Raw genomic sequence first — 16,356 nt, 5'->3', positions numbered from 1 at the left:
ACAAATAGAGTCCTTAAACGCTTCATGTAAAGTAATAACTTTATATCTGAAGCGTTTAAAGACTCTAACGCTGTCAAAATGGCGCCGAAATAAATGGGTGTCAATGGAATGCGAACAGCGGGTGATGGCTTGCTAACATCAAAATGGCGCCATAGGGAGCTTCGCTTAGAGAGGAGAGGCTTACCTCCTTGGAAGAAACCCACGCAAACACAGGGAGAACATGCAGACTCCACACAGAAAGGCCCAATTTGCCTACGTCTGCTAACCAGCTAATTGTTAATGCTGGTTAAACTCACCCGTCGTTTCGTTTGCCTGTTACGCTCTGCTCGTCTATGTTCATCCGTCCATCCTAGTAAATCGGATCATATTACGCTGGAGCCTTATTCTTCTTCTATGTTTCTCTGTTAAGTACTCCAGCCTGGTCCGCAGTGGTTTGATGTATATGGCGACAAAGTCAAGTAACGATGCAATGAAGACCGATGCCGTGCTTGCGTCACTCCCTTACCCCTCCTACCAGTTCCTGTGGCTGCTTGGCCAGTGCGAACGCAAATGGAAAAACTGGATTTGGGGGAGAGTAATTAGTAGAACTGTTTAGAAGTGGACTGTTCCTAGAACTACGTTCCTGGAACGTCTTGGTCGGAAAGAGGCTATACACAGAGAATTATCACCTGGCTGCAGTTACGCGCAGCTCTACGCAGCTTTTTAGCCTCTCTCCAGCCCCCTGTATTGATTTATGACCCATAAACGTCGCTTTGTCATCATCCCTGTTTCCAGCAACAGCTGTTTTCAGTGAAAAAGCTTTGATAAAGTCATTGCACAACAATAAGCCCAGCACCAAACGGCAGACAGACAACATTAGCAACAATAGCTGGTGACCATAGTGGAGAATTTAGCAGCTAAAGAAACAAGACTCCAAATGAATGCTAACGTAGCTTTGTTTCTGCTGGATGTGTAAATACACAAATGTATAAGTGGATATTATTATACTGTATATAATATTTTTCCCCAGTGGCTAAACTAATCATTACATCAATTTTTCTCCAACATTTGCGTTGGTCACAACTATAAGTGGGAAAAACCTCGCAGAAAGGACAAAACACAGAGTACATCATCATGCATTGCCTGTGTACTGCACGCCCTTAAGTTGATTTGACATTCTAATCTGCTAAGCAGGGTCTTTCTAAATCTTAAAAGAAAGGATTGTATATCCCCTTGGGACAAAAGATAATGTAACAGGAAGTAATGTATGGCTTTTGGATAGTCACTACTCCCAGACATGATGTAGGTCAGATGATTTAATTTCATTTCCATTGTGCGTCTGGTCAAATAGAGTGATCCAGAACAAAGCAGGCTGGAGACCGAGGCTCCTTCCAGGCTTTCATATGAGCTGTGGGAGAGCCTTAGTCTTTATTTCCAACAAGGTGGTGTGAGAAAGTGCAAGTGTGTAGTGATGAATTAGCTCAATCTTGTTAGAGCTTACATGCACAAGCAGCTTGGCTGGAGCAGAGTCTACAATGACTGTACTAAATAGCAGAGACAGTTATTCTTATAACTATACTTAGTAATGAGATAAATGCAGATATAACAACTGTCTTGTATTGGTTTCCTTTATTACATTTGTAATGGTCACAAAGGAGGGTATGCAGCTAAATAGAAGCAGAGTTAGAGAGGGATAATGAGGATTTGAGTTGGGTTTGCTTGCACACAGACAGGTCTACTGTCTACTGCTGTGAGACAAATCTCTACTTGATGGCTCATGTAGCTACTCAGGTTTCCTTTTTTCTTTCTTTAGCTTCTTTAAGACAGAAGCTAAATGACTCAACAATAAGGCCAATGAGTGGGTGTTTTTGTCCACGGGTTTTTCAATCCAAACGGTAATGGAATTTCTGGGCCGTGTGCAATGTCACCTTTTCTTCTCTAACCTATTTCTGGATGAAAGGCATCGACAGTCTCTGAGCTTTTCCTCATGTACACAACAGCAGCCTGACAGTTTGACTGGCTGAATATATGATCTTGTCTCCCGGCGGCGAGGCGAGAACAGAATAACTGATAAATGGGCAGTGCGATGGAAGAGGGCGGCACACTTTTATTGATTAGGACAAGGTTAATTGTCAATAGACATAAAGCTTCGTTGGTAGGACACAGGGGCCAAACCTCTGATTATTATTGACACCTCTGTGCACCCTACATGTTTGATTCATGACAGGCTCATTCGCTTTATTTGCTTATTAGGAATTGTGTGACAGCGTGAAAGATGAAAATATAGATTGTCATCGTGAGGGCTGGGTGTCGCCAATGATTTCCTGAACGGATTCAATTTCAATTCACCATGTCTTGATTAAATATCAATTAGGTTATGATGCCAGTTTAGCTTGGATGTAAACTAGATTCTCTGAGAACTTATGCTGTAAATTGTGCAATAAAGAAGCAACCCGCAAATATTTTTTATAATGCACCATGTTAATGTTTACATTAACAATTGAGCCCCAAAAAGTGTGTGGTGGGTTATGTACAGGATACATGCTAAAAACTCATATATTAAAAGATTGATTTGGGGATTTTAATAATTGATATCAGATCCCTCAAACAAAGAATTAATTATTTTAACCCAGCCCTACTCATCATATGTTGTTAAAAAGTCAAGACTGTGGCCGGGTTGGCTCAATGGGCAGAGCTATCCTATCAAAATAAAAGGCTGAAAATACCGAAAAAAAATCTAAACACACAGAATCTGGAACAATGTGAACTTTTGGGAATTAGCCCCCACATGGGGGGGGGGGGGGTTTGGGGGGGCAATGTCCTTCACGACATGAATGTTGGAAACTGTGTTTTCTGCTGTTAAATGTTGCCCCAAGCTGGTTCATCTGTGTAGATGAAGTGCTTCTGTGGACGGCGCTGTCAGGTCCAGATGATTGGTGAGGCTGGGTGTTAGCCCGAGTGTGATAACCTTTCGTCAGTTTGGAAAATAGAGATGTTTTCATGGCTGAATCTAATTAATTCTCTCTCACCTGAAATGTGAATGTTGTTAAATAGGGAAGTTGCAGTTAGAGCTAGAGCTGCAAACATACATCAGTTTAATCGATTAGTTGTCAACAGTTAACTTAATTGCAGACTATTTAAAAAAAAATTCTCTGATTGCAGTAAACTGAATATCTTTGAGATGTGGGCAAAACAAGACATTTGAGGATGTAATTTTGTTGGTAAAAACACCGCTCCACATTTTTCGGACCGTTTTCTGACATTTCATTGACCGAATTACTAATCGAGTAATTGAGAAAATAATTGACAGATTAATCGACAATGACAATAATCCTTAGTTGCAGCCCATGTTACATCTTCGAAAGATCAAGAAGAAGAGCAAGAACCCCTTCCTTCTTAGTGAGACTCTACTCCGGACAAACTGCACGTGTTACTGCAACTTATTCTGGGTTTAGAGATCTGTGATATAAGTAGTTTGATGCCAGACCATTCCTGCTCTGACACAATCAGGTAACCAGTGTAGCGTGTGTGTGTGTGTGTGTGTGTGTGTGTGTGTGTGTCCTCATAGTGAAAGACATATCAAATCTTTACTTTATTACACCATGTTCGCCAGATGTTGTTATTATCAATGAGGAGTCCAGTGAGGTGGACATTTTGGAGGTAGGCTGCACCTTTGATCCCAGCATGGAGGAGGCTTTCCACACCAAGGTAGTTTTAGACGTTATCACTCTACATCCTCTGCACACACATATAAGCATTTATTTATTTTAATTCATATAACTAATAACCTGACTTTTCCACTGTGTTTTCAATTGTTTCTGTGCTGTATTCTTTTAAGCTGTGAACTTTGAACATAATTTTGTATTACAGTGTGCTGTGGTATGATGATAAAGAAATCTTGAATCTGAAATACCAACCACGCCTCAACACCATCTCAGAGCGAGGCTATAGGTGCAGACTAATCATTTTCGTATTTAGTAGCCAAGGACACACACAGGCTGGTACTAAGAGGGTTGCAACAACTTGGGATGACCAAAAAGAGGCTTAACAGCCTTAACACACACAGACCCACACACTTGTTTGCACGCACACACACAGACCCAAACACAGACAGACAGACCCCCACACACACACACACACACACACACACACACACACACACAGACCAACAGACATACAGACCCACACAGACAGACAGACCCACACACAGACCGACAGACCACACAGACAGACAGCAGATACTATACCACAGACAGACAGACAGACCCACACAGACACAGACAGACAGATACTATACCACAGACAAACAGACAGACAGACAGATACTGTACCAGAACAAATGCATTTGTCTTCCTCAGCCAGGCAGAAGTTTGTGTACCACTTCTTCTTTGGCTTTGCATTACTGGCTCTGAAGATTTACAGCTGGGACCTCAAGGTGCTCTCAGTCCTCTCCCACTCCTGGTCTTCTCCTGCTGAGTCAGCTTAGGCTTTCTGTGGCTGAAGGAGGGATGCCTTGTTCTCCTTCCACTGGTTGAGATGACTCTCCAGCTGATGTTCAAACTTTTTTCAAGCGCAGCCATGAGGTTCTTGTTGTTCTGGTCCTGCATCTCCAGCTGGGCTCTATGGGGAGCCTGGGATCTTTCCAGAATCTCTTTGCCTCTGTCCTGTTTAGAGTGCCTCTCCATCTTGCTAATTATCCTTCAGCTCTGAGCTTGAGCCCTCTCCATCTCCAGATGGCTCTCCCAACATGCGTTGGTGGTCTTACCTACCTTGAGCATCTGTCTCTCTTCTCGAATCTAACTTCTGAGTCGCCACAATATTTTTTAAGCCCTGCATCTTCCCTCATCTGCTTTAAATCCTTTCAGGTCTTGTAATGAAGGTTGAAGTCCAGATCTTTTTGGGCTTTTTCCAGCTGGGATTCAGATACTCTGTTTTCCCGGGTGGGGAGTGGACACGTTTAGCCTGAGCCTCATCCAGCTGGGCTCTATGGGAAGCCCGGGATTTCCGTATATTCTTTGCCTCCTCGTCTGTTCTCGGAGAGCTTCCTCCATCTTGCTCAACTTATCCTTAGCTCCTGAGTTGAGCCCTCTATCTCCAGATGACTCTCCAACCCCAACGTTGGTGGTCGTACTTACCTTGAGCATCTGTCCTCTTACAAAGCTCCATCTTCTGAGTCTCCACTCCTTTTTTAGGGCCTCCTTCTCCCTTCACCCTCTCCAATTCGACTTTAGGTTTCAGTATGAAGTACTGAGGTCCAGATCTTTTGGGCTTTTCGCCCTGTTTGACTGATTTCCCAGCTGGGATTTCAGATGCTTGTTTCCGGGTGGGGGGGGGACAGTTCAGCAAGCTGAACTTTCAAGTCACGCATCTCCCTCTGCATCAGCTCGTTGTCATGGCCGCAACTGCTGCCCCTCTCTGTAGTTGGAGGGATCGAGGAGACTGGCCAGCAAGTCCTGTCTGAGATCAGGTGAACTCTCCCTCAGATTACATGGGTGAGCGTCGCCTCGCTGTCCTTCAGCTCACAACGTCTGTTCTTCAAGTGAACTGAGATAGAAATCGATTGGTTGAATCTCTCCAGAGTTGAATCCAGTTTTCCATGGGTTTCTCCTGTTGCCATGTGCACCTTTGGATTGTCACAGTCAAATGACTCTCTGATACAAACTGCGTCTGAGTGAATGTGTGTCAGAACTACAGTTGGTCCCAGGATTCAGTGTGTTATGACAACAAACAACATGTATTCTTATGTTTCCAATCCAATTGATCTATTCCATTCTATCTTTGATTCTATTGTTTTTGGCATACCAGTTTGTTTATGTTGAATACAGTATGAATGTAATGATTTCTGATATAAATAATAAAATAATAATAATACATTTTATTTAAAGACGCCTTTCATGGCACTCAGGACGCCGCACAGGGATTCATAAATTAAGACAAGCAAAACACAATACTATACAACAGCAAAACAAAACATACAACAGCAAAACAATACTAAAACAGCAAAACAATACTATACAACCCGCAAACACAATACTATACAACGCAAACAAATACATACAACAGCAAAACAACACTATCAACAGCAAAAAAAAAAACAATACATAAACAGCAAACAAATACTATCAACAGCAAAACAAATATATTACAACAGCAAAACAAATAAATACAACACAAACAAAACTATACAGCAAAAACAAAAACAAAACTATACAACGCAAAACAAAACTATAAACAGAAAAACAAAATATATACAGCAAAACAAATACTATACAAGAAAAGGCGGAGCAACAGACATTAGGTGGAATACGCAGTATAAACGAGTGTTTTTAGTTGTGATTTGAAATGGGGGAATGAATCAATGTTTCTGATTTGGGGGGGTAGTGATTCCAGAGACGGGGAGCAGAGCGGCTAAATGCTCTGCCCCCCATGGTGGTGAGACGGGCGGGGGGGACAGACGGTTATGGAGGAAAGAGGATCTGAGGGAGCGGAAGGGAGTGGGACGCTGGAGGAGATCAGACAAATATGGGGGGCGAGGTTGTGGATGGCCTGAATGCTAATAGAAGGTTTTGAATTTGATACGGAACTGGACCGGGAGCCAGTGGAGTGTTGGAGGACAGGCGTGATGTGGTGGATGGAGGGGGTTCGAGTTTTGATGCGGGCAGCTGAATCTGGACCAATTGAGTTTGTGGAGGGATTGTGAGCGAGACCGAAGAAGGAGAGGTTGCAAAAATCGAGACGGGAGTGACGAGACTGTGGACAAGAATTGCAGCAGTGTGGGGGGTAGGGAGGGCGGAGGCGAGGATGTTACGTAGGTGGAAGTAGGCAGACCGGGTAATGTATTGACATGGGGTTGAAGGATAATGTCTGTCAAGGATGACACACCAGACTCTTAACCTTGGGGGAGGGTGAGACGGAGCAGTTGTCAATTGTGAGAGAAAAACCGTCTGTTTTGGAAAGAGTGGCTTTGGTGCCAATGAGAGAAAAATATGCAGAAGAACACAAAATAAGAAATATGTAAAGAAAAAAGAGGAGCAATACACACGTATGTGCCAGTTGGGACGTCATTTTCTCTAACTCCAATAACCATGCTGCTCAGCAACTACCTATTATTTAAGATGTGCATTTACCACAATAAAACTTTTTGTTTTAAACTATTATTTAACTGTCCAATACTTTTCATGGATTTGAAAAGCCGTTTACCCCCTGCTCATGATTATCTTGTAAATGCTAAAAGTTGTCGTAAAGGAAGTGAAATATGAAGCTATCCCGATCCCTCGCTGCTGCAACTGTGACAATTTCCCCATTGTGGGAATAAAGGACTTTTCACACAGGAAGCCAATGTCCTCATGTGATTTGGTGGTGTTACGTTACAACACACTACACAGTGCGTGCTGAGACCGATCATTTGTATTCACATTCTGAGTAGTGCATAGGAGGAAGAGGAGTTAAATGAAGAAGGTGAAGGCAGTAAACTGGAGAGAGCAGGAGGGTTAGAGCAGGAGAAGACCCCAGAAGGAGATGGGAAAGGAAGAACTGATCTGAGGGATGAAGAGGAGGCTGCAGATTCAGAGAGAGGGACAGAGGCAGTTAGTGATCAGGAGGAGGAAGATGAAGTTGTAAGGCCCATTTGTTAAAATAATAACAGTATATAGTAGTGCATCAACATAAAATGTAGATATAGTTGATTGTGAAACAATAAACATGATCTTGACTTTGAACTCCATGCAGCAGTGTAGCAAACGGTTGACCTTTTTCTCCATACACACCAATCTGCTTCATGGCTGGTGATAGTTTCATATTTTGCATATTAGAAATAATCTCCGGTTTTAAGTTAAGGCTTCCCTAGATGTCTGCTTTATGCCACTGTTGCAGTCAAAAGGTATTTGATTGGCTACATACTGAAACATTTAATAATTATTCTGTAGCCACCAAGTTCTGTGAAAGATTAAATGTTAAAAGTTCTGTTAAACATTTGAGCATCTGTAAGGTTGAGGATGAATTCATATAATATTTACACTGCTCTGTTATGTACATGATATGTCTTGGCAATGAAATACATTTTTTTAATTAATATAGGCTATTTTTCAGGCAGGTGCCTGTGCGCTGTCAGTCTTCTGGGTTCAAATGGAATTACAGGTTGTTGTTGTTAGTGTCTTAGATTTTGATCAAACCTTCTATATATCAAGAATGTGTCCCAAAACCAAGGGTTGTCAAATATTTCTTATTAAAGGTTAGTTGGCAAGCACAGTCTACTTAGACAGTGATATATTTAGAAAATAAAACTTGTGTTTTGCTTAAATGTCCGATCCTCCTGCTATTACGAAACACAATTTTGGCTGTTAGCATAGCATTATGTCTTTAAATGTGGCAAAAACACTAAAAAAATAATTTTGATTATGTATTGGAATGTAATTTACGGTGTTGTAAGTTGCTGAAAAAACTTTAAAATGGACCTTAATAGTGCTTGAAAAGTGCTTGAATTTGACCTTGGAAAAGGTGTACAAACCCCGGTCTGTATTGTTTGTGTCCCTGTACCATTTTCTTCATGTGGACATATAAATGGTGTGTGTGTGTGTGTGTGTGTTGTGTGTTGTGTGTGTGTGTGTGTGTGTGTGTGTTCTTACAGGACAATAGCCTACTGTCAGTGGGTGGACAACCTGGAGGAAACCCAGAAGCTTCTTGCGATGAGCGGTCCCCTGAGCGACACGCTGAAGTGGCTCCTGAGCCACCTGAACGGCAGCATGGTGCGCAGGGAGATGTACGGCCATGGCATCGGACGCTTCTCTAAAGAGGAGGTCTACGCTCTGATGGAGAAGGACATGAGGACGCTGGCCACGCTGCTGGGTAGGAAACAGGCTGTGTGTGCGCATGTGCATGCATATGTGCATCAGCATTCCTAATGCTTCGTCTCCAAACCTTTGCCATTAAAATGTACTCCATTAGAGCCACTTACCTCATCCAACTCTGTTATACAATCTGATAACAGAGTTATGACAATATAATTAGTTTACATGCATTTATTACTACAGTACACGCACTTTATAGACTAAAATGTATTCAAAAACTCAGTTTGGTGGATAAGTGGGGATACATTTTGCAACTTTTCCAAAACAGTTGCTATGTTTTCCCAGGAAATCAGAAGTAAATACCAGTGACAGCCAAAAGAAAAACATGAGCCAGGCACAGGAAGTGTTGTCATGTTGATGACAATGACATCTGTATCAAGCTAATTTGGTGCGGCATTGCTAGGCGACCAACGTAAAATTTGTCTGGCAGTCTAATGTGGCCTAATGAAGCTTCAGACCCTGACATAGGTCCATAATACATATGCACAGCAACATGTCCTGGGATAAAATATTTAATAATATTCATAAATAATTATAATACATGTTATGGAATTAAGTAGCCAGGAAATGCTTTTTATTTCCTTACACACATCAGTCATTGCCTGTGTGCTTGTTCTTAGTGAGGTAGAGAAGAGATGAAGCAGGGAAGGTTCTGGATGTCAGCCACAGGGATACAATATCTGTGTGCAGATGGGAACAAAGAGTGCGATGCTGGGACGAAAAGTGATTTGCATCGATCTGTTTGTGCCATTTCAACGAACAACCAATTGTTGTAAGATGGAAAGTTATTCCCAGAGTGAGAGCACCAGGGCACTCAGCTTCTCTTGTAATGCTTTCCAGACTCAAGTACCAGAAGTGTGAATACCAAATGGGTTGTTGCTGCTCAAAGTACAGGTCTTTCAGCTTCAAAATGTTGTGTTAAGCCTGAGTGTAAGAGCCTTGATTTAGCAAAAGTCATATCTAAGGCCACAGATACTTAATAATATCAACTGTTTGTACTTGGCCTTATTGTAATGTTTTCTGTTTCATCAAAGGTGCACTATGAGTTCCTGCATGGTTTCAATGTATTTCAAATCATAGACATCTCTCCTTAATCCGCTAGCTGCCCGCCCCCTGAATACACAGTCTCGGGAGACAACATAGGGGTCATAAACGTCAAAAGAGACACTAGGGGCACAGGATAGGCACCAACACAACAAGCCACGTTCCAGCCACAGTGAGCAGAGTCGATTGAGTAGTGTGAGCTCTGATTGGCTGGAACGTGGTTCCATGTTTTGGTGCCTATCCTGTGTCCCTAGTGTCTGTTTGACATGTACGACCCCCGTGTTGTCTCCTGAGACTGGGCTTTTTCACAGTGTACTCATAGTGCACCTTCAACATGGTTACACATTTGTTGCAGCTCAACTCATTTGAAAAGAAATTGAAATTATGTTATAGTATATATTAAAATCCACATATTTGTGTTTAGGAGGTAAGTAAACTACCTATAATCAATAGGCTGACTGCAGTGTACACATCTCCAACTAACCTAAGTGTGAAGTAACACCTTGTGCCATCACTGAAAGTGCATGAAAACTATTTAGCATGAAGAGAAGTTGAAGAGTTTTTTTTTAAGTAACTGATACAGTAAATAGTTAGCTAAGAATAAACAGTTCAAGTCCTCTAGCTCACCCAGTAGGAGCATGTGCCCCATGTAGGCTGAGTCCTGCAGAGGCCTGGGTTCAAATCCGACTTGCTGCATATCATCGCCCATCTCTCTCCCCCTTTCATGTCTATCCACTGTCACTTAATAATAAAGGGAAATTAATCTGAAAAAAATAACTGCTTGCTTTAGTTTAGGAAAAGATAGTGGTTTGGATACAAATAAACCCTGAAGGCTAACTTCTCTTGTGCTGGATAAATAATTGAAATAGCTAAAAGTCATGAAAGATCCAGTTTCTGCTAGTCCAAGTTGTGGTAGTAGTAGCACATTGAAGTGTATGAAGAAATATTATAACAATATCCACTTTTTGTTGTGTTACTCAACCTCCAGTGGAGGTCCTCTACTTTAAAATCAATGGAATGACAGGGGTAGGCTACTTGAGTTCATCTGAGAGGCTTTGGTAGCCTACTTTTGACATGAAACATTGGGAACAATTAATAAAGGGGTTTAATGCTAATTAACCACCTTTTATCTTGTTTTATTTCCATATTGTTTCAAATTTAAAACAATACTTCAAAAAAATAAAAAATACCTCTGCATCAAAACTTGAAATTGCTGTTCATTCTCTGTCCTGTAGGAGAAAAGAAGTACTTTATGGGTTCTAAGATGTCGACGTTAGATGCTACAGTGTTTGGACATTTAGCCCAGGCTATGTGGACTCTGCCCGGGTCCCGGCTGGAGCAACTCATCAAAGGTCAGTGGATCTAGGACGTAGACATAAGTGGAACAGTATATTATAAATATGAACTAAATGAATGAATTAATAGATACTGTCTCTTCAATTTGATCTTTTGTATTACGCTGTTTTGCTTTGGGTTTAGATTTCTAGGCTAGCATAATTAACATAATAGTTTACAGTTTTCCTTGCTGCTTTGTCATAGATGTATTCGTCAGTTACAGCCACTAGGTGGCAGTGATATTCTACTTCAATGCGGTGCCGCTGACACAGGCTTTGATTGTTGCTTTCAGATCTCTCACAGATTTGGGAACACTTGAGTCTCTTGTCGTTAAGAGAGCCGAATCAGAGCTTGTAATGTTACTGATTAAGGTTCTCTGTTGTTGTTTTGATATATCATTTGTGATGAGTAGGCTCATTTTGAAAAGATAACACAAAATATGCCTCGTAAAGTGTCCTAGATGTTTTGTCTTCCTCTGTATCAAACTCACAGTGTTTGAACTTCCCCTGTATAAGTCTGTGCATGTGAACCTGCTGTGTCTGATGTCTCTACAGGAGAGTTGATCAACCTGGCCATGTTCTGCGAGCGGATGCGAAGGAGGTTCTGGCCCGAGTGGTTTGTGGATGTGGAGGATCTTTACTATGATGGAGACAGTGAGAGCAGCGGCAGCGGCGGCGGCGGCTCCCCTACAGGCTTTGGCGTCTTCTCCAGGACTGACACGCTGGACGACAGCGACGCCAGCAGCCACTCGGCCGGACACACACACTCCCCCGACTCTGACCGCTCGCTCTTTGACTCGGACGTGGGCACGGGATCTGAGAATGACATTCAGCTGAAGGAGGAGTTAATTCCCAACCTGGAGGTCTGACCCGATAATAGTTGTGATTGGCAGATGGATTGAGACTGACAGGAGACAAGGACTGTGTTGGTTAGCTTAAAAAAACAACAACAGGCACTCTGGACAGGTTTCCAGACAGCAGCTCTCCCAGCTGTCCTACACTTCTAATGCCCAAATTGATAAACCCTGCTGATGGACCGACTGGGTATTAATATGCAGAGCATACAAACTGAACCTCATAATATACATACTATACCACTGTATGGTTTACCCCTCCTGTAACACCAGAACTGTCGCAGTGGCAGTTTCTCTTTGCCTTATTTGTCTCGTCCTCAGATGCAGAAGCTGGTTTGAAAGGTTAACACAAAGGAAACATCTCCTGAAAAGTGCGTCAGCAACGGAAGAGCGGTCTAGACAAGGCAGGTGGCACTTCACTTGCTATGAAACGATGCAACTAATCATCACTCTGCCATGTGTCTTAACGCACAAACCCATTGGAACAGGTGGAGATTGATCATGTGGCTGAAAGGAACAGCTGCTGTGTCTCGGCTGTAAAGCATCCATGTGCTGGAGAAGAAAACACAGATGACATTTAGTGCTAGTCCATGCTCTGGTTGATCCTTTATGCTACTGTATGTGAAAAGAACCTGTATCAAAACATAGGGCTGGGTACCAATACCAATCATTTTTAGGCATCGTAATTCAAAACCAAATTCCAATACCTAAGGCGCAAATCCTAATAATCAGTTGGCCAATAAGCGTGCAGCATGCTTCTACCATTACATACTACTCGCTGTTTAACGTTACACACCGTAAAAGGTGAAGCTGAAAAATAAATTAAAAGATTTGTGCCGTAACGTGTCATTTCTTTATGTTGAAATGGATTTTAGAAGATTTTTAGAAGAAAGTAACATGGAGGAACCGGTATAGAAATCCCGGTAATGGTATTGGTACGTGAATCGAAACACCCAGCCCTATCAAAACATGACGTATGTCTCCATCAGACCACAACCCAACATGCAATCGTAGTCCTATGGAACAGAGGCCAGAAGGAAAGAGGAGCAGATTTGTGCCTGTTTAATTTGCCTGTTTTTATCCTTGGTTCTCTCCAGGTAGAAATTATTTGCTTTGTTATTGGGCACGTCGGAGCTTTAATCAATGATTTCCACATCTCTTTGGTTTTTAGTGAAGTGCTGTAATGTGTACATTTGACCACTAGATGTCAACCTGATGCCTCCACCCTGAGGACCTGCAGTCCATTTAACACAGCAAATGATTTCTCCTTCAGTCCTTGTCTTTTTTTAAAATTATTTTTGGGCATTTAATGACAGACCGGAAGAAGTGAAAGGGGAGTGAGAGGGGGGAACGACATGCAGCAAAGGGCCGCGGGGGGGAGTCGAACCCTGGCCCTCTGCGTCAGGGAGTAAACCTCTATATACGGTGCCCCAGTATAATCTTTAATATTGCGGGTTCCATTCATAGGTGACCTGTCAGTCTGTGTGCAGGTGTAATGTGCATCCATATGCATACTGCGTATATGCATATGGATATGCGTCCACACACTGACTGAGCGCAGCAACAAATCAGCCTTAGTTCTTTAAGACTAGAGAAATGGGTGAAAATAGTCTTTTTTTGTAATATAATTTATCATCTGTGCCACTTTACATACTTTTCTTTCTATAAGATCTTATGTGTCAAATATATATTTTGTTAAACTTTTGTTTTCTTATTGCTCTCAAAGAGAGATGTTATTTTGCACTAGTGGAAATGTATTTTCACCTTATTTCAATGGGAGCAATCTGCTGTGGAGGTAGAGAACGGTGAAGGCCAAAGGAATGGGAAACATTAATGTGTGTATCAGTAGTACAGGACGTTGAGTGTCCTGATAATAATAATAATAATAAGTGAATGTCATCAATGAAGCAGTTGATGAAGTCTTTGCAGAGACAGTCAGAATACCAAATACGTCGCTAGTTTAACCCTTGTGTTGTCTTCCCATCAACCATCATCTTTTGGTGCTTTTTCTAATGTTTTGGCTGTTCTTTTCTACGCTTTTTTTAAAAATTTTAATTCATGGCCGATAAACCTTTTTATGACATTATACAAAAACTATTAATTTCTGGTTTATTTCAGCACTTTTTGTCTTTTTTTGTCATTTCTTCCGAGGTTTTGGGCACTTTTTTTTAAATGCCATCCAATTCAATAAAACAACAATTCGATGAAAGTAATCATTCATTTTACCAGGCATCCGTGTTATTTTTAGGCAATATGGTTGAAAGAAAGCCAAGTTCCTGATATTAAAATTTAAAAAAAAATTCAAATTTGTCCCGAGGACAACACAAGGGTTAAAAACCTTTGGTATAAAATGGACCAAAATGTCTCAGGAAGTGTTTTTGTCTGTTATGTTAAGCTTAGCGGAAGTGCTCATAATGCAATATGACTGCTGTAAAAAGATTGTGGTGCATATAGAATAGATGTGACTTAAGTTTAAAGGGTCAATACACTCAAATTACAAAGCAAATCCCACCAAAATCTCATGGTGTTGAGATACTTTGGGTTTCTTACATCCAATGAAAACTGTAATATCACGAAAGAATCCAGTTCAGGCAAATGATGACTAACACATAAATCATTGAGATTCCTTTCAAACCTCGCAGCATAACCCTGAACCATCCTGTAAAATGTTATTAGTTTTATCGTGGTAATGATATTGTGACGTAGTTTTACAAGTTCACAAACAGCCTTATCTTCATCCATGATTTTTCCCTCTATGGTGTCAAACCCAAAATGCTTTTCCCCCTCATTTAAACGGTTTGAATTTGGAATACAACGTGACAACCCACGTTCCCAGCGAGGCTTGTGGAAACCTGTGGCCTTTTACTTCAAACTGTATTTGTATATTAACTGAGGGGCCGATTACACCTACGTGGTTATTTTGAAAAACTATGACATTTCCTCATTTGCCTCTGAAAACGAGTCTTTCTAAAAACTCCGGCCAGAGGGGAGATTTTAGGAAAACTTTTTGCTGTGTTAACTATGTTAAACTGAGACAAACGGAGGTTTAGGCAGCCGAGGAGGAGGAGGAGGAGAGAGAGGGAGTGATTCTGATTGGCTAACGTGGGCTTGAGCTTCTTGTTACACTGCCACTGGGGCTGTAACGATGCACCAAACCCAGGGTTTGGGTTGTATCACGATTTTTGCCCCATGATTTGACACAAACCTTGATTTTTTTTTGGGGGGGGGGAGTTCTCTGTAAACATAATACAACTTTTTTCTGCCACATGACAATGCTTTGTCATTGATTACATCCCACTTTCCATCACAGTTATACAACAGATACCTTATTTATTGATATTGATTGATTTCAATATCAATTGATCCAACACCAAAGATTTTTTTGTACCTTAAATAAAGCTTCAGTCGGGATGAGAGCTGACATAAGCCCCCGGGACACAGCCATTTCACAGTCACCCCCCCAGCCAGCTAGCAGCCACCCACTATCATTACAGCCCTGGCCCGGAGACACATCCACAGTCAGCCCCCAGCCAGCTAGCAGCCATCCACTATCATCACAGCCCTGGCCCGGGGACACATCCACAGTCAGCCCCCTGCCAGCTAGCAGCCATCCACTATCATCACAGCCCTGGCCCGGGGAACACATCCACAGTCAGCCCCAGCAGCTAGCAGCCATCCACTATCATCACAGCCCCAGGCCACGCCATCAGTCACCCCTGCCAGCTAGCAGCCATCCACTATCATCACACCCTGGCCCGGGACACATCCACAGTCAGCCCCCTGCCAGTCGCAGCCATCCACTATCATCACAGCCCTGGCCCGGGGACACATCCACAGTCAGCCCCCTGCCAGCTAGCAGCCATCCACTATCATCACAGCCCTGGCCCGGGGACACATCCACAGTCAGCCCCCAGCCAGCTAGCAGCCATCCACTATCATCACAGCCCCAGGGTCACAGCCACAGTCAGCCCCCAGCCAGCTAGCAGCCATCCACTATCATCACAGCCCTGGCTCGGGGACACATCCACAGTCAGCCCCCAGCCAGCTAGCAGCCATCCACTATCATCACAGCCCCAGGGTCACAGCCACAGTCAGCCTTCTGCCAGCTAGCAGCCATCCACTATCATCACAGCCCTGGCCCGGGGACACATCCACAGTCACCCCCCAGCCAGCTAGCAGCCATCCACTATCATTACAGCCCCAGGGACACATCCACAGTCGCCCCCCCAGCCAGCTAGCAGACAGCCCGGTCAGCACTTAACTCCGGGGCTAAGGACGCTAACGGCAGTTTACTGAACC

The 16,356-nt window shown here is 42.6% G+C and overlaps 1 protein-coding gene and 1 long non-coding RNA gene across 3 annotated transcripts in view; one reads left to right on the top strand and one right to left on the bottom strand.

Moving 5' to 3' along the window:
* The window catches only part of faxcb (failed axon connections homolog, metaxin like GST domain containing b), a 22,336-nt gene extending 10,196 nt beyond the window's left edge, over positions 1-12,140 (top strand). For both annotated transcript variants that reach the window (XM_032519412.1, XM_032519411.1), the window contains 3 exons: positions 8,606-8,823; positions 11,105-11,221; positions 11,759-12,140. In XM_032519412.1, the coding sequence (XP_032375303.1) occupies positions 8,606-8,823; positions 11,105-11,221; positions 11,759-12,072 (649 nt within the window). In that variant the 3' untranslated portion in view covers positions 12,073-12,140. The remainder of the gene's footprint in view (positions 1-8,605; positions 8,824-11,104; positions 11,222-11,758) is intronic.
* The window catches only part of LOC116691634 (uncharacterized), a 116,983-nt gene that overhangs the window by 58,515 nt on the left and 42,112 nt on the right, over positions 1-16,356 (bottom strand). The gene's annotated exons all lie outside the window — the stretch shown is intronic.

Source organism: Etheostoma spectabile, chromosome 6 (assembly GCF_008692095.1).
Source record: "Etheostoma spectabile isolate EspeVRDwgs_2016 chromosome 6, UIUC_Espe_1.0, whole genome shotgun sequence".
Lineage (NCBI taxonomy): Eukaryota > Metazoa > Chordata > Actinopteri > Perciformes > Percidae > Etheostoma > Etheostoma spectabile.
Note: the sequence above shows the minus strand (reverse complement) of the source record. Positions and strands in the feature narration are given on the sequence as shown.